Source organism: Bemisia tabaci, chromosome 5 (assembly GCF_918797505.1).
Source record: "Bemisia tabaci chromosome 5, PGI_BMITA_v3".
Taxonomy (NCBI): Eukaryota; Metazoa; Arthropoda; class Insecta; order Hemiptera; family Aleyrodidae; genus Bemisia; species Bemisia tabaci.
In genome coordinates, this window is record NC_092797.1 from 24847982 (window position 1) to 24871147 (window position 23166).

General features: G+C 37.5%; 1 protein-coding gene across 1 annotated transcript; it reads left to right on the plus strand.

The window, feature by feature from the left end:
- The first annotated feature begins 2466 nt into the window (after positions 1-2466).
- LOC109036648 (uncharacterized) lies at positions 2467-14683 on the plus strand. Its single transcript, XM_019050996.2, has 7 exons — positions 2467-2848; positions 3971-4131; positions 5258-5429; positions 6208-6393; positions 9321-9692; positions 10538-10859; positions 12082-14683. Exons 1-7 carry the CDS (start codon positions 2803-2805, stop codon positions 12167-12169), a joined length of 1347 nt encoding a protein of 448 aa, XP_018906541.2. The 5' UTR covers positions 2467-2802; the 3' UTR covers positions 12170-14683.
- Positions 14684-23166: the final 8483 nt, after the last annotated feature.

Genomic DNA, 23166 nt, shown 5'->3' on the forward strand with positions numbered 1-23166 from the left:
AGCTTGAGTTTCGGTGAATTTTTATGTGTGATACATTTAATACTTGTAACTTGACGATGGTTTCAGAGAAAGTAATTCTACTTAAAGAATGGGTATTTGTCACACTGCGTTCTGAAAGGATGCTGAGAGTATAGGGACAGGCGAACATGTATTATGCTTGTTTTTGGCGGTTGTGACTCTTGCATTGACTCCAAATCCTTTAAGTTGAACATAATGTAGAAAGTAAAAGAAGCCATCAAAATCCTTTTCACTGTTGCCAAACTTGGCGCTTGGGATATTTTTTCCCAAGGAAAAATAGGGAAACTTATTTTCCAACCAACCGTTGTACTTTACTAAGCAATAAGCAAACCCCTCTAGGTGACATAAAGTTGCAGTAGGCACCTCCTATTTGTACTTAAAATCAGAGCCATACTGGTCTTGAAATTAGACTCAAGAATGAATACAGTTATATACCTCATGGGGACATAAGGAGGACTTCTCTTGTCTCCACAGTGTGGCCCTGAAGGCTTTAGTTATGTCAATTTTTTCAAAAAAAAGTATCTAAGTAAGTGCTTCAACTACTCACCTGAGGCAAGTGCCTCTATTTCTCTCAGTGTACCCATTATCAATGGTTTTGCAGATTTCATGAAGAATGTAAAGAAAATTGAGTAGGTAGGTAGGTAACATATAAAGCTGTTGTACTTTTTCCCAGACCAAAGAATAGCACAATTCACATACAAATATTCAATTTGGTCAATCTGAAGTCTATGGAATCATAGATTATAAAATCATAACCTTGAGACTTGTGAAAATCTGAGGTTTATTCCTTATTGATTTCTCTCTGGATTTGGTATTGGCAAAATGAGGCATAACTATTTAATAGCTTTCATCCGATTTAAATTTGTTTGATATCTGTAGATGACCAACGCATGTAGAAGAGATCAGTCATGTAAGTACATATATCTTTTAGGTTTCTTTTATTATTTTAAACCAAAATATTAACCTGCTGGAATGAGGTAGACTCCATTTGCACTTTGGACCTATTTCTGGCAGCGTCTATCTATATGCAAATGACCCTCTAGCACTGTATACGACCCTTTTACCAAGATATTTTGTGTGGAAAGTAAAATTTTGATTACAGGAGGATGTGTTTGAAGGTGTTCCCTCTCATCAGAGGGGCTCACTAGTTTAGGCACACATGGAACCGAATATCCTGACTGCACCTATTCCTTGCAGGCTTTGACTTGTTTACATTTTATACCAATGTATTAATTCAATTATTCATAAAATTTAAAACCATTGCAGTTTGGTGTTCTTGTTTCATTTTTAACATTTGCAAGTACTTTTTCAGACTGCAAAATTGTCTCAATGGCTTTGAGTTTTTGTTTTTTTTTTTTTTCTTTTTTTTTGCATTTAACGTATTTAGATCCACGAGTAATTTTTTACTTGCTATGCTAGAAAACAGATCTATTTTCAATTTTATAACTTTAATGATACTCTCTAACTGAGTTATAACTTAATATATATTTTTTAATAAATGTATGCTTTTTTTGGTTTCCTAAAAAGAGAAGAAGGTAGCATTCCCCTATAGGCATTCCCCTCCTTCAAGCTTATACTTACCTGCATCATGAATAGAGAAAAATATGCAGATCCCTGTTCATAATCGTCAAAAGAAAGAGATTATTTCACATTCTGCATTCACAAAATTTAGGAATAAAATCCTCTTGCAGTATCATAGCGTCAAAATGTATTTACACGTAAATAGATGCTGCCGGAAATAGGTGCAGTGTCTGCCGGAAGTAGGTGCAGTGTCTGCCGGAAACGGGAACAGTCATAGTCAAGCCTGCCGAAAATAGGCACATCGTGACTTTGCTGACGTCACGTTTCAACATCCATCTACTGCACTTTTTCTTCCAAGAGGTCGGTCGCATCTCTATATCACTGAATAGCTGAAAAATTTTTCACCGACTGCTGAAAATTTCAAGGTCCTATTATGTCTGTTAGGATCATTATTGTTATATCTTGATTTTTCGACTGTCAGTTGATGAGCACTGTTTGAGTGTTTGGTCTTTTTTCCTGCAACATTTAACCGATGGAAATGATGCAGATGTATCCGTCGACAGTACAAATCAAGAGTTAAACAGAGCTTTTTTTTGGTTTACGCTCTCTAATTTTTCTTGTTTCATTGTAGTCTGCAAATGAGCCAAAAAACAGTGAAATCAGTAAAAGTGTCGAAAATATTTTTGACATCTACAGAGTCCCTAAGAAAATCTAGACATAATCATTTAAATTCCTTTTTCCCACAGCTTTCTTAGTTTTTCTTAATCGACATGGAACATAAGGAACCATCTCAATGAAAAATTCAATATTTCAGTAGCAGTGAGTGAAGTCTTCATGCAAACTTTCCATTTGAACCATGATCGTTAGTTCGAATTTAGCGCCATCGATTTTGGCGGTATTATTTAGACCAATCAGCTCACAGCTCACCAGTTTCTTCCATCATGGCGGCCGTGCCTAAAATTTTCCTCTCTAAGTTCGAACGGTGAAATGATGTGAAAAGTCGGGAAAGTTCCATCTTGCCGGCGCAAGCGTGTTCTCTCAGTTTTCGGATTCGTGCTCTGAACGTCTCGGAAGTCTGGTCTATCATCATATGGATGAAATTCGAAGAATTAGGTCCCCGAAAGTGGATGCAGCCTTCACCATCGACATTGCAAGATACTTCGCGTGATAATTCTGATCGCATGCTTGGACATCGGTTCGGCTCATAGGTTCCACAGGATTCAGAATGTCCCACGGGTGTTTTGCAGAAGGATTCAAACGAACATGTCTCTGCAAAAAGTTGTGATATTAGGATTTACACTCATTCCAGGTAATAATGCGCATCATTACTTATTCTCTTTCCTACAACTAGTCCCAACGCCGTAATTTTGACTTGCACGTTCGTCCACCACGTGTTGGGCAGTGATACACGAATCCATGATTTTTGGTCGTGAAGTGAACTCGCGACAGCATTTTCTCTCGCTCATCGCTGATTCTGACAGGAGCAATTGCTACGTTACCACAGTTATGACAGGACAAGTTGCCTATTTTCTTCGCAATTTAAAAGTCTTCAATGAACGTTCTACACGACAGCGAATGCTGTACTCCTGGCTCATCAGATTCAGTGCAGTGCAGGGCGCTTCATCTTCTGACAACTGATTAGGCAGTGGATGAACCCAAGGGTATTCAACAGACTGTTTCTTAATAAACTTCATGTAATTTGACCAATGAGGAGATCAGAATCAACTGGGAGGAACATCTATGATGAAGAATTGTCGGCCTATCAAAACGGAAGCAAGTTGTGTCATTGCGAGCTCAGTCCTGTGGGTAGACAGCTTGAATTTGTCGTAAATCTGCCCACATTCTCTAGTGTGATCTTACGCAGGAAGAGTGGGTATCCCAAGTGCAGATTTTTTGTTCTCAATAGCGGTGGAGTCGGATACCGAAATTTCGCCTTCCGCATGACTGGATCATCATGAGTCTCTTTCTCTCGTAGAGCTGACTGACTTTCTTGTATGAGAATAACCTTTAATCCCTTGTTAATTTGTCAAAGCACTCAACACGTAGTAATTTTGAACACATCATGTGCTATAATAGACAAACAGGGACTGACAATTTGTGCAAATTTGGGGCCGAGACTTGTTTTACCCTGACACTGAAGCTTTATTCAACTTTTTTACTAAGTTTGTCCTGTTTCTAAGAGTGCAAATTGTTCCAGACCTCCGTATTTTTCTGCAATGTGCAAGGCTCATGCGAAACGGTCAGCAGCACGTGCTGATGTAATTAGAAAGTTGGCGTTTTCAAATTGAATCCTGGCTCCTACTTCATGTATTTTAGACAAAAACTGTTGAAACTGACAAAATCATAAATTTTAAACTTGTTTTTCACCAAGCTCTTCAAACTGTTCCTAAATTACTAATCTCATGGGTATCAAATCTTGTTGCTTTTCCAGGGAGCAGAATGGTTGAAGAAACAGGAGGGTGTATAGATATTAATGGTCGTGTCATATCGCCTGGTTTGCATTATGTTCCTGGAGTTGATACTTACACACTTTGTATTTGTGATGATTCCGTGCCAAAATCGTGCAAAGCCATATTATGCACGCCGCCACAGGTAAGCACCTATCAGAAATCGTAGTTAACTACTGGTCTATAATTGGTCTAAAAAAAGGTCTATAACTACTGTCCTACTTCCTTTTGCTATGTATATGCTTTTTTTTTTATATAATCCATTTTTATGGATTATTTAGAAAACATGAGTTGTATTTACTTGATTGAGGTCAGATTAAAACCCTATTATTGAGTACCTAACAGTAGGACATTACAGTTAGCATTTGCTTCAGATGTTAGGAAACTTTCAAGAAAACTGTGTTGAACAGAGTACTCGTTTCAAGGGATTCTGTAAAGTAGCTTGAAATATATCATGAACATAAGTAATTAATTAATTTAATGATAGTTGACATTAGTCAACTTTTTGGCGACAGTATCAGGTGCTGGTCACTGACAACTGAAAATCAGATTGTAGAGTGATCATTCTTTTGGTACACAAGTTATGATCTTTAAGCTGCCCAAAATGTCTTAGAAGCACATGTTCTGGTTTTAGTTTAAACTATCTTGTGCCATCTGATTGCAGTCATGAAAATGCGACAGATCGTATTTTAACCGGTGCCTGGCAGTATGCCCATTCCATAGTTTGAAATCTCAGGGATTAAGAGTAGAATGGACCAAAAATCTGGGAAAAAATTGCAATTGCAGGAAAGTTGAATTTTTTTGCGCTGCGCACAAAGTAGTTTTGGCTTGTCTTTTAGCTGGATTTGGAAATCTTGAAATTATTATTATTTATCATCCTATATTGTCTTAAAAGTTAGTCATTTTTCTCATAATTCATCAGAGAGTACTTAGGAAAGTCATGAGATTCCAGGTCTGTCCACCATGATTTATGTCTGTCAGAAAGACTTTCTGTCGCCATACCGTTTCATACTGTCAATTTTGCTGTATTTTATGGATTCATTTTTGGGCTCTATTTGATTACATACCCACCGTCTCTACCATCCAACTGAAAGATAAGATAGAACAAAAAAAAAAGGGGGGGAGACAGAAATAGTATTTATGGTTGATTGTGGGTCAGGATGATTTCTTTTGACGATATTCTACTATTTCTTTACTAGATCTCAAAATTAGGAAGCTTTAATGTAAATTAGTCGTTTGATTTCTAATTGAAAATTGTTTTCTTTATCCAGGACTGTAAATCTTTTAGAATTGAAAAATCTTGTTGCAATTTTGAATGCCTCGATGACGAATCACATGATGGAGACATTGGCTTGAGGTTGATAGCCTGTGCAATAACTGTAATTTTATCCTTATCAGTATTAGTTCTACTTGTACACAAATTAAGGCAGCGAAAAACACAAGGTAAACCTCCCAACTTCATCAAATCACTCCTCTTACTAATATATGAAAGAGCTTAGGTACCAAGATTACAAAATTTCAAGATAGGAAAACTTTGGAGTTGCCGACACTATCCATCAAACTGATTTCAACATGGGCTGCATGGGCTCCTGCTGAAAACCTCCATTGAACTTAAGGTTATTTACTATCTTCTTGACTTTTCATGTATTTTCCGTCAAAAATTCTCACATGCTCCATGAATTTCCCGTTCAAGCACTCATTTAAACCGTATTGTCAAGAAATATGGCTTTCGAAAGTATCCTGCTTGTCACAGTGCCCTTTCTACCAACCTAAAAAAATGCAATTATTTAAAATTACTGAACAGGCTCATTTGGTTTTTTATTTTGATACACCTACCAGGATTGCCGGCGGTCTGGGAAACTGGGAAAGTTAGGGAAGTTGCAACTACCGGAAAGATCAGGGAAAGTCGGGGAATTCTTACAAGAAGTCAACAAATTTAGTGCGTTCAGCTTCTTAGTAGAAGTGATTGTAATTGAAAGGAAAAAATCAAAATTAAAGTTTTATTCAAATGTCAGGGGAAAAGGAAATCCAATAAATTTGGCAACAGGAAAAAGCAATAATAGTCAGCGAAAAGTCAGGGAATTTAAAGTTGAAGAAATTATAGCAACCCTGCTTACTTTCGTACTCTCCCAGAACATGTTCAGTAGTCCTGAAAGTATCAGAGACAAGTTCTAGTCATTATTTTTAGATGTTAGTAATTAAATGTTCTTTAATTTTCTAGGTGTGTTCATCAATGAAAGAACTAGACAACTAAGGCCTGAAAATAGAGCAATCGACTTTATTACAAATGGATATGAAGAGGTACCTGTATCTCACTGTCAGTTGTGGAAACCACATGCGATATACTACCCTCATCATGGAGAAGCGCCACCCCCTTACGAGGAGGCTGTTGCTGCCGCTGAAATGGGTAGGCATTGCAATTTCTTCATTTCTGTATCCATTTATTTATCATCTGCGGCTAGTGAATTCAGAACAAACTGAAGTACATTTTGTTTACCAATAGTAAAAGACTTATAGTTTTAAGTTATCGATAGAGAATTTGCAGGTGTCTGAAATTTGATGAATTTCGTGCTTGAGTGGAAACTACTGAGTGAACTGAACACAAGGATACCCTTGGTTCATGAATTAACAATTATTGGAGAAGATATGACAAAATGATATAATCTGCTAAAATACAAGTGTTCAAATGAGAAATACTCCCAGATGACGTTGCTAGGCGGTGCATTTTCTCAATTTTAAATCTATTTTTATACTATTTCCCATATCAGAAAAAAATTATAAAACATACTGTGAAATCAGCTCTTAAAGCACTTCTAAGATGAACCAATAAAAAAGTTGCATGCAAATTCTCCATTCAGCTAACTTTTTGTTTGCCATTCTCAGTTGAAACTCATCAAGGTGGTGTACGCCCTTCTCAAATAAAAGATTAGGGCAGATAAGCACATGTAGCAGCAAATGTACATATTTTACTCCTTTCGGTTTGTATTTGTTCTACTATACAGAATATGTCAGGCTGAATGCAGTGTTAAATCCATTGGAAGCTGATCTTTCAAACTGAGAAACATCATGATGATTTTAAAGGAATTAGAATATTTTGAGTGAACCATTGGAATCTTCATATCCGTAGTCAAACATAAGACCATTCAATTTTCCAATTGTTGAATGTAGATGTTATGTTCGAGAGTCAAGGAATTTGAAAATCTTAAAGTCGGGATAAAGCAGAAAAGGGTATGGGAAGCCAGAGAACCGAAACCGGCAGAAATTATGGAAACTTTGGGAAAAATCTATTCTTCGCAGATAAAAACTCCAGGTGCAGGTCTACCTACAGGTCTAGAGAGAGGCGGATGGACCTCTTGCCCTTGAGTTAAGAGCAGCATTTCTGGTTAAAGAGTTTCATCATTCTGTTCCTGTTGCTATAATCATAGTTTATTTTAATTATCTAATGCAATTATTCTTTCTTTTTTTCACTTTTCCTTATTTCTTTGATTGCTTCTTAGTTTTTATTTAATTTGAACCTCTAGTTATTCTTATTCTTATTTTCATTTTGGTTTCATTTGCCTTTTGCTTCTACTTTCTTTTTTCAAGGTTTTATTTTACTTAGAATGCTCTCGGATTTTTTTTCCATGGACGTAGTCATGGACTGTTCTAAGGCAAATTTCAACAGAATGGAAAGCTAATGAAGTGGCAGGTACTATACTGTTCGTCTTAATCTTTCTCCCATCTATTTGTAATTTCCAGATAGCGTTAACAGGAAGAAGAATTTTCTTCGAAAACTGCTATTCAATAGAATTTGATCCAACTTGATTGTTTAACTTGCCTTTTAATCCTGACCGAAGCTTTGCCAACAGCCTAAAATTTCATGTGCATTTTTCGATAAATTTGTCTTCACTAAAAATTAACACAAGTAAGGGCATTCATTTCCCAAACTAATCGTAAATCGGCCCTTTTTCAACCTTTATCAAGTCAAAATAAATTAAGCCTCTGCTATTAAAAGGTGCGTTTAATTTCTGAGCTCATAAATACCCTGCCTTGAGCGCCAATAATCTTGGGAGTACACAGTCCCATTTTTTACATGTTCCCTGAAGTTTTTTTTATTTACTTATTTATTATTTATTTATTATCATTCAACTCAATTTGTGTGAGACACAGTTTAAGGCAAGAAACATTTTTCTTGAGAAAGAGGACTAACAATTAAGGAAGTTGTTTTCGATTTTTTTTTTAAGTTACCAATTTTCTTAGAAAAACTGCTGTCAATGAAATTGGCAAAAATCGATTAAATTATAATGTCTAAACGTTGATAGTAGTAACATGTAAACATGTAAGTAGTCCATGTGGATGCCTCTGAGATACGCTACACAGAAACACCAGAGTCATTGTAACTATTTTAAATTTTTATGTCAAGATATTCTGGTTAGGCTAGGGATCAGTATCCTACAACCCCTTCTCAAAGGACCCCAAGTAGAAAGGCACCCTGTCCCTCCCTAAAAGTAAAAAATTTCAAGTTGAGACACCCTCTTGTGTCACTTAGCTATAAACATAATCGAAAAGGAATTTTATGGTACTTATTTCTCTCAGTCACCTGTTTCCAATGGCAGCTGACAAGGGTTTTGGGAAGGTGTCTGTTGATAGAAGGTGTAAAAAAAAAACTTCAACAGAAGAAGTAAAGCCTATGCCTCTTATCACTTATTATAAACAGAAGACCTCATATTTTAAGCCAAGGAATGCAATCGTCTTTTTAAAAGGAGGAGAAATCATTTGATCATTGTAGTTATGCCCAGGAATTATTTATTTTATTTTTTCTTCCAAACAATACTATGAATTTTGCATTAATGTTTAGCTGAAAATTTGCAATTTACTTAGAGGAGACAAGTTCTGTGAAAAAACAGGAATCTTAAAAAACAATATAATACACCTGTACGCCTTGTTGCAGGAAACGATGGAAACATTCTAAAAGCACTGTGCTTTGTCCAGAAAGATTTTGATTCTCCATTTTCACACTGACAAAATTTAGTTGATTGTTACAGTTTTCCATCCTTTTATATGTTGAAAAATGAAGTCGTGTGAAATTTTTAATCTCCTAAACACAGCAGTGTGAATATTGCTACCTTTTGCGGACCATGACTAAATTTCAAGAGCCTATGAAAGTTAGGTCTTGGGAGTCATTTATTATGTTCGAAAAATATTGCTTAATTTCCGCAGATATTTTTAGAATTTTTTTTATAATAAAAATCGACATAGTTCCAGAGTGCATCTTCCTATCTGTTTCCATCTATTTGTCCCATCTATTTCCTTGTTTTGGGTTTTATCAACATCATTCTCTTTGTCTGTTTCCAGAATCTAGTCTTGGTCTAGCTTTTAGCCACCGAACTATTCCGTTGAGTTTGACAGCCAATGTACAGCATCTACAACCAGCATCTGAGCTCCACACTATCTCCACGTCAGTTACTCCGGAACAACCATCAAGACTGTTAACATACACATCCTATATAGGATTGCCTCAGCGATTCCTAACGGTCACTCCACTGGCCACAACTGCGGAGCCAGCACCTATCAAGTCAATGTTCATAAAACCTCTAGGACACAATGTCCACAAGTTAGAAGACAAACTCAGTCCAAACAAAGAAACAGAGGTACGAATTAATGTCACTGACATTGGCGGCTCAGGCAGAAACTCTAACTTGGCCACCTCTAATACCTCAATTCTAGGTAAATCTTCGCTTTTCTTCTTTTTCATTTAGTAAATACCTACTTGAGAAGGGCTACGCTCAGAAAGTGGAAGTTAAGGGGGAAGAAATTCACTCTTTAAACCTCTTTTCCCTCCTCTTTCACTCATAGTCCTAACTCATACTGAAGGTGGCAACAGTCATTAATAAACTGCAAAACCTAGAAATTTAGGGAAAAGTCATGGAGTTTTGTCCAAAGTAGAAAGAATTACGCCAAAGTTGGTATATTCTCTTCATGCAGTAACAAAACGATACTTGATGGTGCTAGATAACTGTGGATTTTTTTTTTCCCTCAAGTCCCAAAAACTCAAGGAATTTTGATGTTGGAGCTCAATTGCCACTCTGACTCCATTTTTAACAGATAACATTGTATAAATGGTGTTAAATGTGCAGTACCATTGTCAGAAAAATATGTGTTGTAGTCTGGCAAAAGGACTGCTCCTTCAGGACTTGTTAGAATCTAGTCCCGGTCAAATCTGGCCATACTTGAGCAACATCCTCTTTTTAACTTCCTTAAAAAAAGTCTCAATGGGCACAACCCAGAAGAACTCGGATATTGGAGTTTAAGAGAACTGAGACTCAGGGGTCTTGAGGATATCAGAGAGTTGAACATTAAAAATTGAAAATCAATAAATTTGACTTCTTACTGGTTTTTTCCGCAATAATAAGCACTTTGAACAGATTGCTGTTTGACAAACAATTGTTGGGACAGAAAGCTAGTTACTTGGCCAGTATAAAACTGAAATTCTCATTGTGTTTGCAATTTCCTTTAATCCATGAGTGTAATATTCGAAATGTAAAGCTAATTTTTCTCCTTAATGGTTTCAGGTAACAAGACTGGGAACAGATGCAAGTCTCCTAATCCAGATGCTATAAGACCCCCATCTATGTTTTGCTCCTTAATAACACCGATTATGGAAGAGCATGAAGAAACATCTACAGAACTAATTGATCCAACCATTTTAATTGAAGATGGTGAAGACTACAGGACAGAGTGCGAAAATTGCAATCCTACTTTGGCTATCAGTCAAGAGGAATACATATCTGAACCAGAGACGATGACTTTACAGAGGCCGAAGCCTAGTGATGATGATCTCAACAATTATTTTAAGGCTTCCCTCACAATGCCAACTAACTATCACAAAATGAGGTAAGTAACTTGTTCAGTTATGCTTTTCAAAAGAAGAGTGTTTTAAAGTTTACTCATGGTTTGTGTAAGGTTTTTAAGTTTAATTCTTTAGTATCTAGTGGCCGGAGGAAATGGGCCTTGAATTTTTCGAAAATTGCAGTTGAAAAAGAAAGAAGAAGGAAAGAAAGCCTGAATTCTATTTTATGGAAAGCTGAGGATACAGAAATTTATTGATAATTTCTTCAGCTGCAACCACATTACCTACCGAAAGATTTCTATAATTTTCATCAACCTTGAAGTTGTCTTGCACTATTCACTAACTCTGCTCAAGCTAACATTTTATTTGGTATAACTCTATCATCCTCCAAGGTTTACGGCAGTTAGGAAACCCTCAGGGAATTGATGGGAAAAGTCAGGGAATATTCCAAGTAGCGTCTAACAGAAACAAGTGTATTTACAAAGAGAAAAATCTTAAGTGGAAGTCATAATCCAATGACACAGTTGTTTTCAAAAGGGAACAAATCCATTTTTGCATGAGCCCTGGTTTGCATCGAAGGACATGCTAACTAAGTCTCATCAAGAAATGGACCTGTCCCTTTTGAAAACAACTAATCCAAATGTCAGGGAATCCGAAAATTTTGAGTTGGTGAAGAGCATAAATAGTTCAGGGAATTCGAAAATTTTGAGTTAGTGAAGAGCATAAATAGTTCAGAAAATTCGAAAATTTAGAGCTAGGGAAGAGCATAAATAGTTAAGGGAATCAGAGAAGAGATTCTGGAAACCCTGTCCTTTGATAGTTCTAGGTTTGAAATACTCGTAGGTCTCAACTCAACACCATGTGGTATTATTCTTGACTGATAGAACTAATCTCATGAGTGATCTGCCATTGTTTTCGTTGGAAGTTGATACTTCTAACTCATTAATCAGTTTATTTTTCACTGCAATCAACATTAATTTTACTGTTGGATAACCTTTCTCAAGCACCTCCATGGTCCAAAGAGGTGGCATATTTTTATCTTTTCATAATGTAGGGTCTTTGGATTCACTGCAAGTTTTTTCTGCGAATTTTCCTTTTAACATTCTATGTGATTGTATCAGCCCTATTCAGCCTGAAATGAACAGAATTTTCAACAAAAAAAAATGTGTGAAGCAAGGTAACAAGTTTTTTGTTGTAACCTTGCAAAATTCCCATGATATGAATCATGAATACATAATATAGAATATATTAATTATATTTTTCCAGGCCTATCATGAATCATAACCACGTCACAACTGTGAGGGATAGTTGGTTCAACGATCAAGAATCTACTGACGAGTCTTCTGAAGAGTAGTCTTCGTTTCTCTGCTCTTGTAAATATTACGTTCAGGATCAAATTCATTGTTAAATTGAAACTAATGGCCCCACGGATGGACTGTTGAAGTAATTTTGAATGACCTCTTTTTCTTTTCTCGTAATCAATTTGGATCTTTTACTGCTGTAAGTTTCTTCCTCACAATTCCTAGTATTTAAATGATTTAAGTGTTCTTAAATTAGCTCTCAATCAGGTAAGAAATAATGAATACTGCCAATAGTCCAATTGGTGCTTGTCAGATTTTTAAATTTTGTTTTTGTATGTTTTAATTTTTTTCTGAGCTTAAGAACTGATTTTAGCCTTCTCAATTAACTTTTTGCCAAGGAACCAAGACATTTTCTGAACTCTGGCTGGGGAAAAGTTAAGGGTTTTTTTCTTGTTTGTTTTGAAATTCAAAATCGTTTAATTTTATTTTTTTATTGAAAATGTTTTTTTATTATTATTATTATTTATTAAAAAAAACTGTGGGAGTTAATTGAGTTCAATGTGCATACAAACTTTTTGGAGAAGCAAAACACATAATTTAAATATGTTACCCAATAAACGATGTCTTTTAAGGACATCGTAATCCATTTTGGAGTAGCACACCCATGCCAGCAATTTTTAAAGAGCCAGATTTTTTTCTCTCAGGCCTCAGGTTTAAAACCATTTTTATTTTGGCACTCTCAGTAGGGAAATACAAGTGAGTTTCTATCAGTTTTTTGTGCTGAAATTTGTTTTTTTTTTTCCTATTTTTTAATAATAAATTTGAACGCATGCCCCCATAAATTTTTTTTTTAGACTTTAGATATTACTACTGAGTCTCCCACCAAATACTGATTTTTAATGTTTCCTCAAGGCCGTCATGTCTCGACATATTGTTTGAGAGCATCAGCATTGTTAGTTCGTCCTCTAACAGTAACCGCAGCAGCCTCCTTATCAGCGAGTTCATCTCTATCTCAGTTCATCCTCATAGTGAAAAAGTAAATGTGTATTGCTAAGTGATCCAATTTCAATTTTTATCGAAATGAACATACTTGTTGGATCAATTTAGATGATTTCAGGGTTCAGGATCTTTGGGAAAGTTCTTGAATATACTTGCTTTTATTCTCTCTTAATTTGCAAGTCTATGAGTATTCTTGAATATAAAGGAATTGTCCTTTTGCTTTCAAAAGCTCTTGTATTCAGGGTGTCTACTGGTCTGTAAAGTCCAGATATAGTACTGATTTCTTAAAGACGGTCGGAAAGTACCAAAAATGTATGGAAATTCCTCAAGAAGGTCCGTATTCTTCTGCTTCATGCCCTGCGTGTTTTATAAAACAGCTTGGAAAGTATGCAATTCCTCACGCATTGATGTTTAGTGCAGCATTTCCCAGCTAGATAGTGATTGTGCAGCCAGGTGATTTTCAGGCCACCAATGAGCTTTGAGTTTTTTCGCTGTGTTATTATTGTCGCGATTCGCGAGTAAACTTTGAAATCTTTCGGATCTTATCATGAGAACATACCTACTGAAAACATACTGAAATTTTCTGTTGAGGAGGTCTTGAATTTTTTGCGGAAGTTGTGAAAAAATGTTGAGTTTTTTACCAGCCACTTTGAATTGACACCCTAGTATTATGTAGTGACCTTTTGTAACTTCATGGAACATGGTTCTTAATTCTTCTTCTCTTTTTGCGAAAAATAATCTCCAAAATGTTGAAAATTATCTGATAATCTTATAAGTTCTCATGTGGACTTAGCTAAGTTCACCTCTTATGTAAGCACCACTGGTTCTGAGAAAATGATTTGTTTTCTAAACACTGGCGGAGTATGATTTTTGATCATTTCTCATTTACAACTTTACTTGATCGTTCTGAATAAAAGTATTCTGAAGTTCTTCAAAATGTTACTTTTGATTTTGGAAAGCTGTCATGAACCGGGAATTCAAAGTAGAGTCAACTTTAAACGAAGCAATACTCTCAGAGGTATCAATCCGTACATTAATGTGCAATTGCAAAATCACCATGCTGTAATGCCATTTGGTGTCAGAATTCTTTTCAATCTCTTCTGCTCTTTCTGACCTAAGAATTTATGCAACTTTTCTATGGCTGTAGCTGTAGGTATTTATGTAGCCATGGACCTTGCTAAATGCCTAAGGTGTATCAAGAAGTGAGTATCTTGCAGTTTGTTTTATCTCATATTTTAATTTCTACCATGTGTGTATTTTGATCAAATATGGCTTACTCTTTTTTATCTTCTTTCTTGTTCAATTTTTTTGTATTTCTCTGTATGCTTACCTCTTACAACATCCAGTTCATTTATGTCCAAACACTACCAGATTTGCGCTTTCTGTGTAGTACAAGTGAACAATATCATGCCTAATCAAACTCGGAAAGTTAGCCAAGCCAAGTTGTGTTTGTTTGCCAATTGTCCAGTCAAGAGGGCAATTTTTAGAGCCCTTGATGGAAATCTTAATGGTCTTGTCAAATGAATCATTGTCTAATTGAATTAAATTATTGATCTTGTTTACGCTCAGATTAATATTCATCCATATCCATTATAGTTATATTGAAACGGATTTCCAGTTTCTAAACACTAACCCATTTCAGCCTGAGGGGTTAATCTTAAACTAAGACTCAACGCAATTTGTCATTCTCTGGAAATGCCGGATGCTGCAAGTAGATGTTTTCTGTGTAGTAATGTATTATGTCAAATCTGTATTTGCGTTGCACCTGCAATTATGATCTGTGCAGCTGTTATCAATGCAGGACTGCACGAATCGTAAATCTTGGCAGAGAATTTGTGCGGTGAAAAAGTATCACACTGGGACGAAAAGGTGTCAAAAAGGGACATTTGACAATATATTATTGCTGAATCTTCTCGAAACGTGGCATATAAGGTCATTTTGGGACAAGGAATCCAATTTTATGTTCAATCTTTGGTTCATAGTAAAGATTCCGCAAAAGAAATATAGCTGCCAAGTCTCTCTTTTAATCCATTAGATAAATAGATCAGCATGATCATGGTGGAGATTTAATGCACGCGTCATTCGGCTTTTTTCTTTGAAAGAAAATAATTAATCCTGAAATGGGATACTTCTTCATCAAGAGATCCCCCCCCCATGCACACACACACACACACAACTTCCTCTTTTCTGTTGATAAAACCATAGCAATGTTTGACGAGGGGAATAAATTTGTATTCATTTATCTATTTGTACATGGAGCCTCTTCTTTGAAGGGCTAAAATACACGTCAGCGTAAATACATTTCAGCTATTTACATTTAACTACAGTACATGTATACATCACTCCAAATTTAAACACCAAAATTTGAACAGAATTCGTGAACCTATTAAAATTTTCCATACAGTTGTTCGTGATATCGTTAGAAATTTTAAATACAATGAAATGTTTTTTCTTAAGAACTTACTGGAAAAACTCCTTCGTAGCATAATATGGGTTTCCTCTGGGACCTCTTTTAATGGGGTACCTCCTTTTCTTGTGTTCCCGAAACACTAGTTTCTTTACATCTGCCATTAGAATATTCCTCAAGTAAATTGTTGAAACCTATTGTGCTCTTAATGCATTTCATTTTTACCGTGAATGTCCCATTTCTGTAATGGGCCTGTCCCAATGTGCGTACCTACTGCGGGACCTATATTTTCGGACGCCATCTTGGCTTTTTCGGCAATGCGTGTCTTTATAAGAGCTCAACTTCATTTCATAATATGCAAATCTGGATTTGTTCTTCATGTGCTAGTATTACACCAAAAATCTGTATAAATTTTTGCCTACTGAATGCATTTTCTTCTTTTCAAAAAAACAGTAACTAAAACTTACCGAGAGAGAGCCCATTCTGCTCGCGAGTTGAAACTTGGGCTAAGCCTTTCCAGGTTAAAGATAAGTTACCTTTTGGTACATTCGTGCTTCTCGGTGTAGATTCAGTGAAATTCTGTGACGCACTGGAGAGAAAAACACATTGGCTCTAGAGTCCAGACTCTTGAAAACATTGACAAGAAAAAATACTCTTGATTCAATCGGATTTTTGCTCGAATCAAAACGAAATCCGCTTAAATTAAGAGGCTTGGTTCTTGATTTAAGCTAGATTATGATTGAATCAAGAGTACTTTTTCTTGTCGATGTTTTTAAGAGTCCGGACTCTAGATCCAATGTGTTTTTTTTTTTTTCCAGCGCGTAAAAATTAAATGAAACCATAAACTGCGCACAAAATATACATACAAAATAACCAGTTCCCTATTTTTTTAATACGTGCGAAAGTTATAGTGTCAAGGGAATACCTATCAACCGGAAATATTCAGCATTTCCGGCTACATCCGATGATTGCCTTAAGCACTGTCGTGCGCGAAAGTTTTTTTATTTTATTTTTTTTAATTTATTAAATATATAGATGAGTACAGGAATGTATTAACCCTAATTGATTTAACTTATGCTATTTACAAGGATTTAATGGGTGGGCCGAAGGACCGACCCTAGTTGTATTTTTACATAATATACAGGTATGTACTGCCTATTGTGATTAGATTGGGTACTGCATATTATGATTAGATTCGCGCGAAAGTTACAGCGTCAAGTGCATATTTACCGGAAGTATTCAGCATTTCCGGCTACATCCGGTGATCGACTTGAACACTGTCGTTTTTTTTTTTTCTTAAATGGTAACATATTTTATTTGTTTCTTTTATTACAAATTGGAATGGGGCCGACAGCAGCCCCACCCGAAATGTGAAGATTCATATCATACAAATTTGGAAGTGCTTGACAAATAGTAAAGGGCACTATTTATCCTTAATCTAGCATTACAGTTTGATTTCTTATTACTATTAAAAATAAATTGTCTCTTGTATATAACTTATTATATCTAATTGTGATTAAAAATTCAATCAAAATTACTTAAAATATTAATGTTACCGCCGGAACCATCCTTACGGATATTACATCGGGGAGGAACACTGTCGTTGCGCGCGAAAGTTACAGAGTCAAATGCAAATTTACCGGAAGTATTCAGCATTTCCGGTCACAGCCGGTGATCGCCGGAAACATTCTTTCGTTGCAGGCATAAGTTACAACGTCAAGTGCATATTTACCTGTAATATTTAGCATCTCCCAGGGCCGGATTTACCTACTTGCCGCCCATGGGCCGCCTGTATTTTTTCGCCCCCTTCCCATTCGTTTTGAAACATCAGTAGCTAACAATTTCACGTTTCATTGCCGTTTAGTACTCGAGAGAAAAAAAATTCGATCTCAAAAGACCCGTTATCTCAGATTTCTAAATTGACTTTTGAGGCTGTGTTTACATATTGAACCAATCAATATCAATATAATCTCATCTGTGTGATCTATCGAACACGATCCATAAAAACCATCGAGTGAACGGGCCGGTGAGGGAGGGGTGTATGAGACGCGTTTACTCGTATTGGGCACATTTTTCGTGAAAGCCCTGTCAACACCAACAAAAGTTCACGGAACTTTGCGCCAAAGTTAAGTTCCGTAAACCCATCCCTTTTGGGACAAGGCCTTTTATTTTTAACAAACAAACGAAAAAATTATGAAAGAACAAACATAAATGTGGTTAATAATTTTAACTTCCGCCGCCGTGCCGACCGCACTGTTTCGCGCAATGCGTGAAGTATTCATTCTGTCTTGTAGGTGCTATGCGTTTCACGCCGACCGCTGCTGATTGCACTGTTTGGCGCAATGCGTGAAGTATTCATGCAGTCTTGTAGGCGCTATGCGTTTCAAGCCGATGCGACTGCTACTGGCCGCAGTGTGTTGGACGCAATGCGAGAAGTATTCATGCAGTCTTGTAGGCGCTATGCGTTTCATGCCGACCGCCGCGCCGAGGGCTTCTCCTTTTCATTTCAGTCCTCGTCATGCGTCATCATTGATCTTTGCGCCGCTCCGCTCTAGGTCTAATTGCCTGTCTGGTTTCCCTCTTAACTTGACTAATTAAAGTTACTGTCTCTTGTATCACCGAAAGACTACAAAATCAGAAATTACCATACTATTACTCTCAGAAAATGAGAGATTTTGTCGCCTTTTCTCATTTGTAATTTATTTTCTGAATCCGTTTTTTTTCTCCTGTTTTTTGATACCTACATTCAAAAAGATTGCAAATTTTGCCATCCCCTACGTTTTGCCCCCTACGTTTTGCCGCCATGGGCCGCAGCCCACGTGGCCATCCCCTTAATCCGGCCCTGGCATTTCCGATCTCAGTAGACGATCGCCGGAAACAGGGAATATTAACCGGAAGTAATCAGCATTTCCGGCTACATCCGGTGATCGCCTCGAACACTGTCGTTGCGCGCGAAAGCTACAGAGTCAAGTGCATATTTACCGGAAGTATTTAGCACTTCCGGTTACAGCTGGTGATCGCCGGAAACATTCTTTCGTTGCAGGCATAAGTTACTACGTTAAGTGCATATTTACCGGAAATATTCAGCATTTCCGGTCTCATGAGGTGATCGCTGGAAAAATTCCTTCGTTGCAGGCAGGTGATTGCCGGAAACAACGAATATTTATCAGAAGTTTTCAGCGATTACATCCGGTAGTCGCCGAAAACACCACCTCATTGGAGGGGAAAGTTTTAGTTTGAAGTGAATATTTACCTGAATATTGCCTTTCCGGTTGCACCAGGTCCTCAACGCTACTTTTTAAGACAACGATTTTTCGGACCAGGAGGTATTATTGCATCGGAGAGATGTTGTCTGTCTTCTTTTGAACGGATACATTTTTGCCGGCATTTTCGCCACCTCTTGAGCCCTTCTGCGTTAAAGTTCCCCGACTCCTGCTAGGCCAACAACGGGTTTTGAAATTGGGGAGCAAATTTCTCTCGATCAGTTAACATTTTTCCATCTAGAAGAACAAAATCACAACGCTCTCCCGAACAATCGTATCTAACAATTTTCAAACGTCCAAGTATGTAAGATACTATCACAAAAAAATGAAGAGAAACAACGTTAAAGTACTGCGGCTTGATCCATGATATCAGTTTCGAAAATTCCAAACTTTCTCTCTAAGGTACAAATTAACAGAATTCCTAAAGATTTAGCTGTTTATCAAAAACGCGATGTCTTATTCACAAAGTCAAACTTCAAACGCAACACTCTCACAACAAAATATTCCGGCTTCGGCCATTACTGCAGCTACCGCCTGAATTCTGTCACCTAGAAAACAACTCACCGCTTTCTTAGCCTTATTGCTCATCGCGTTGTTTGCAGCAGAGATTGATGATAAGCTTGCCTAAATTTCTCCCAGGTAAGTTTCAGAAGGCTAAAGATTACGTAGAATGTCTGAAAACGGTTGAGAAAAGTACAGCATCGGCGATGAAGTGGACAAATTGCATCTTGCATTCTGAAAAACTTTTCGATTTTGTTTTTTTTTCATTGCTTTTTCGTATTGGATACTTGCGTGCACTGGGAAGTTTTTGGGGAAAGTAAATCTCCTCCTTCAACACCGGAATACAAAATCAACCGATTACTGCCCACATCCCGAGATTTTGGAAAATATAATGATATATCGCACAGATTAGATGTGCTGACCGGTGAGTTGCAGTTGTCAATGTTCTCACAATTCAGCAAACCGTGGACTTTTTTTTAAGGTGACGGACGGTTCAAACTTGGCGGCACAGAACGCGGCGAGTTTTTCCTTGTGCTTGAATCCAATAAGGGCACAGCTTCGGATTTGTACGCGAAATTATGGCAACGCAATGTTTGGCTATTAAAAATATCATGTGGAAGTCAGTCTCCGGTGCCACCGTAATGAGATTATTTGTGTAGCCTTGACAGATACTCAAATTTGAGAAGTTCGAATTTAAGGGCATTCTAACCGCTGTCGTCCTGAAAGCAACAATATATACCCATAAGTTGTTATTAAAATTACAGAATTCTAATTTAAATTGAAAGCTGCATCCTCGATTTTGAGAGTTTGTGAACTGAAACATGTAACTGGTAACATTCGAACGAAAGGAGATCGCGTATCTACACGCCAGGGTGTTCAGTATTCACGACTCCGGAAATAGTACCGATTTTTTAAGGGCGGTCTGGAAGCACTGGAAAAGTGTGGATATTCCGTAAAAGGTCCGGAATGTTTTTCATTTTTTTGTAATTTTTACCGCAATTTGAAGGAGAACTTCAAATTTTTGAAAATTTTCGAATTTCGTCAATCGGAGGTATTGAAAAAGTACTGAACTTTTCTGTCGAGGAGGCACTGAATTTCTTGGGAATGTACTGAATTAAGAGAACTGATTTTTGGCAGCCTGTTTGAGTAGACACGCTGCACGTAAACGAATCACATGCTACCAGCAGATGATAAACATCGTAACTGATCATAATTAATCAGCGCATGCATGATTGGAACCTAGAAATCGGATACAAGGGTTGGTGGATTGGTTGGCCACCAGCTTAGCGAGGAGGAATATCTTTGAAAGTTTTTAAATCGAAGGGGCGTAACTTAGAACGAGAGTGCCCACTAGTAACAGATTGGGAGCGCTCAGACGGAGGAGAGCGGTGCATAAACTCCGGATGACCATTTTCACCAAACGGGTGATTTAAAGTATCAAAATGATTTGGATGACCATTATCACCAAACTGGTGATTTAAAGTATCAAAACGATTAGGATGACCATTATCACCAAACTGGTGATTTAAAGTATCAAAGCGATTTGGATGACCAGGAGGTCTAACAAAATCATTTCGCTGAACAAACGGTGTCATCGGAAAAGAGTTCCGACTGCTATCACTGTTAGACACTTCAGCATGTACCATGGCTGGTATCTCCTGTCTGACAGCATCCAGTTTGAGGGGTGGCCCACGGCCCAACTTCACCGTGAGGCCGGGAATGGGCGAGCGCCGTGTGTCCGCGGCAGCAGGACGATTCCGCGAGCCCTCCTAAAAATCGGTTTTCCGCGAATTTGACGGGCCTTTTGCTCAAAACTTGGTCTGAAAAGTAGGTAGAATTTTGCTCGGCAACACTGGAGAGGAACACATCTTTTTACACCTACCTCTTTAACATTTATCAAGAAGCCGGCCTGTCAAATGTTTTTAATTTTTTTAAACCGATCCAACAAATTGTAACAAGATCATTTTCTTTGGTGTGCATAAATTATTGTACACACTATTTGTAATGTACTGACTAATGAAGGAAAAAAAATATTAATATGAAAACTATTAAGTATATGAATGGTTCCACCGGTTCAATTACCTTGGGAAATCGGAGTTTTTTTTTTTGTTGTTTCCTCTGTCGACGTCTTATTCTTAAGACTTCCTCCCGGGCGGCCACCGCCCCCCCCCCCCCCTCTGTTGCTTTTCGTGTGCATTAGTTATTGTATACACTATTTGTAATGTACTGACTAATGAAGAAGAAAAAAATTAATATGAAAACTATTAAATATATGAATGGTTCCACCGGTTTAATCAGCTTTGGAAATCGCAGCCTTTTTAGTTGCTTCCTTTGTCGACGTCTTCTTAAGATCACCTCCCGGGCGGCCACTGCACCCCACTGCTGTTTCAAAAAGCTCATTGTAGTTATCTCGTCGTTGTTGCCTGAAAAAATGAATATTTTACGTTAGGACAAGAAAAAAAAAAGAAAAAGATGAAGAATTGGTGTGAACAATCGTCTCCTGGCATCCAGTCGTAGTGATAAATTTCACCATCGATTCTTACGTAACATTTCGCGGTGAAGTTTCCATCCTTCCACCCATTGGTGGTTCTGCGTGGATTCATATGATGGGTTCACGTGAACTCACAAGCCATGCGGGATTGAGGGTGACGCCAAAAGTGCTAAAACCCAACATTGCATTTTTAGCTTTGTACCTGATTAACAAATGCCACTATAAATAATAGAAAACTCAAAATAACAGAAAGTGTTCATGAAATATGCAAAATAATCTGATGGATAATACTTAAGGATATGTACGATTGAAAGACTAATGGCAAACGCCTGTCCTATTCGAAACACCAAAAATCTTCTTCAGAGGTAAAGATGAACTTTTGCTACTTCAGCGAGTCAAATCGTGGAAGAAGATCCACGGATGTTACTTTCCTCCACCCGATGGGACTGACGCGACGTTCCAGTCAAATGCGTTTTTGAAGAAATGATAGATGCCCATCATTGCTTCATCTCCATAGATGTATTAATGTGCAAATGACGGCAGGATCCGGTAACAAGGCTCTGTGACGAAATCATTTTTGGTTTAGAGTCTTCAAATATGGCTCGCGGAGGGAGCGGAACGTCCAGGGTGGCAAAAGACCATGGGTCCAGGGGGCGCAGCTCCTTATTGGCTAGCCGTGACGGACGTGCAGAGCGCGCCCAGAACGGCTAGTTTAGAAAAATAAAGTCATCTCACCTGTTGTAAGGTTGTCATATGTATATCTGCACCACATATCCGAACTGAGGCACCGCAGAGAAATGTGGCTTTACAGCCGGCATGCAGGTAAGTGAGCTCGGATGTGAAACCGCACATTTGGGATGTAAATAGCCTTCAGTAAAACCGTCCTTTCCCGATTTTATTATTTTATTTCACCCACTTAGAGTTATCAAAATCGTCGAAAAAATTCGGGGTGCATATAGCCCTTCGTCGAAAATAAATGGAAAAACCTTATTTTCTCGCTGCGTGCTGGTATCCCGTTTGTTGAACGCGTAACCTTCGTAAAACGGAGGCAGTGATCCCTCTGTTTTGGCGTTGCTTGGTACGTCTCCCACAGACTCTGTGTGAGAGCAAAATGGTCAGCGACGTTCTTCCGAGGAACATTTTCAATGCCGCGCTCTATTTTCTCCAGATCTTGCGGTTTCTTTCATTTTTTTTTTAACCAGTACACAATCACAACCGCACTTATAATTAGAATAAATAATAACGAATTTTTCGTGGCAGGATCCACAATAAAAATGGATCCACAATAAATCAAATTCCGAACCAATTCATGCTACAAGAGTGAGGTTAATTCGCGTGTTTTGAAAAGGCCGCCTAAATTCCACTTTGCCCGTGCAACCGTTCATCAAA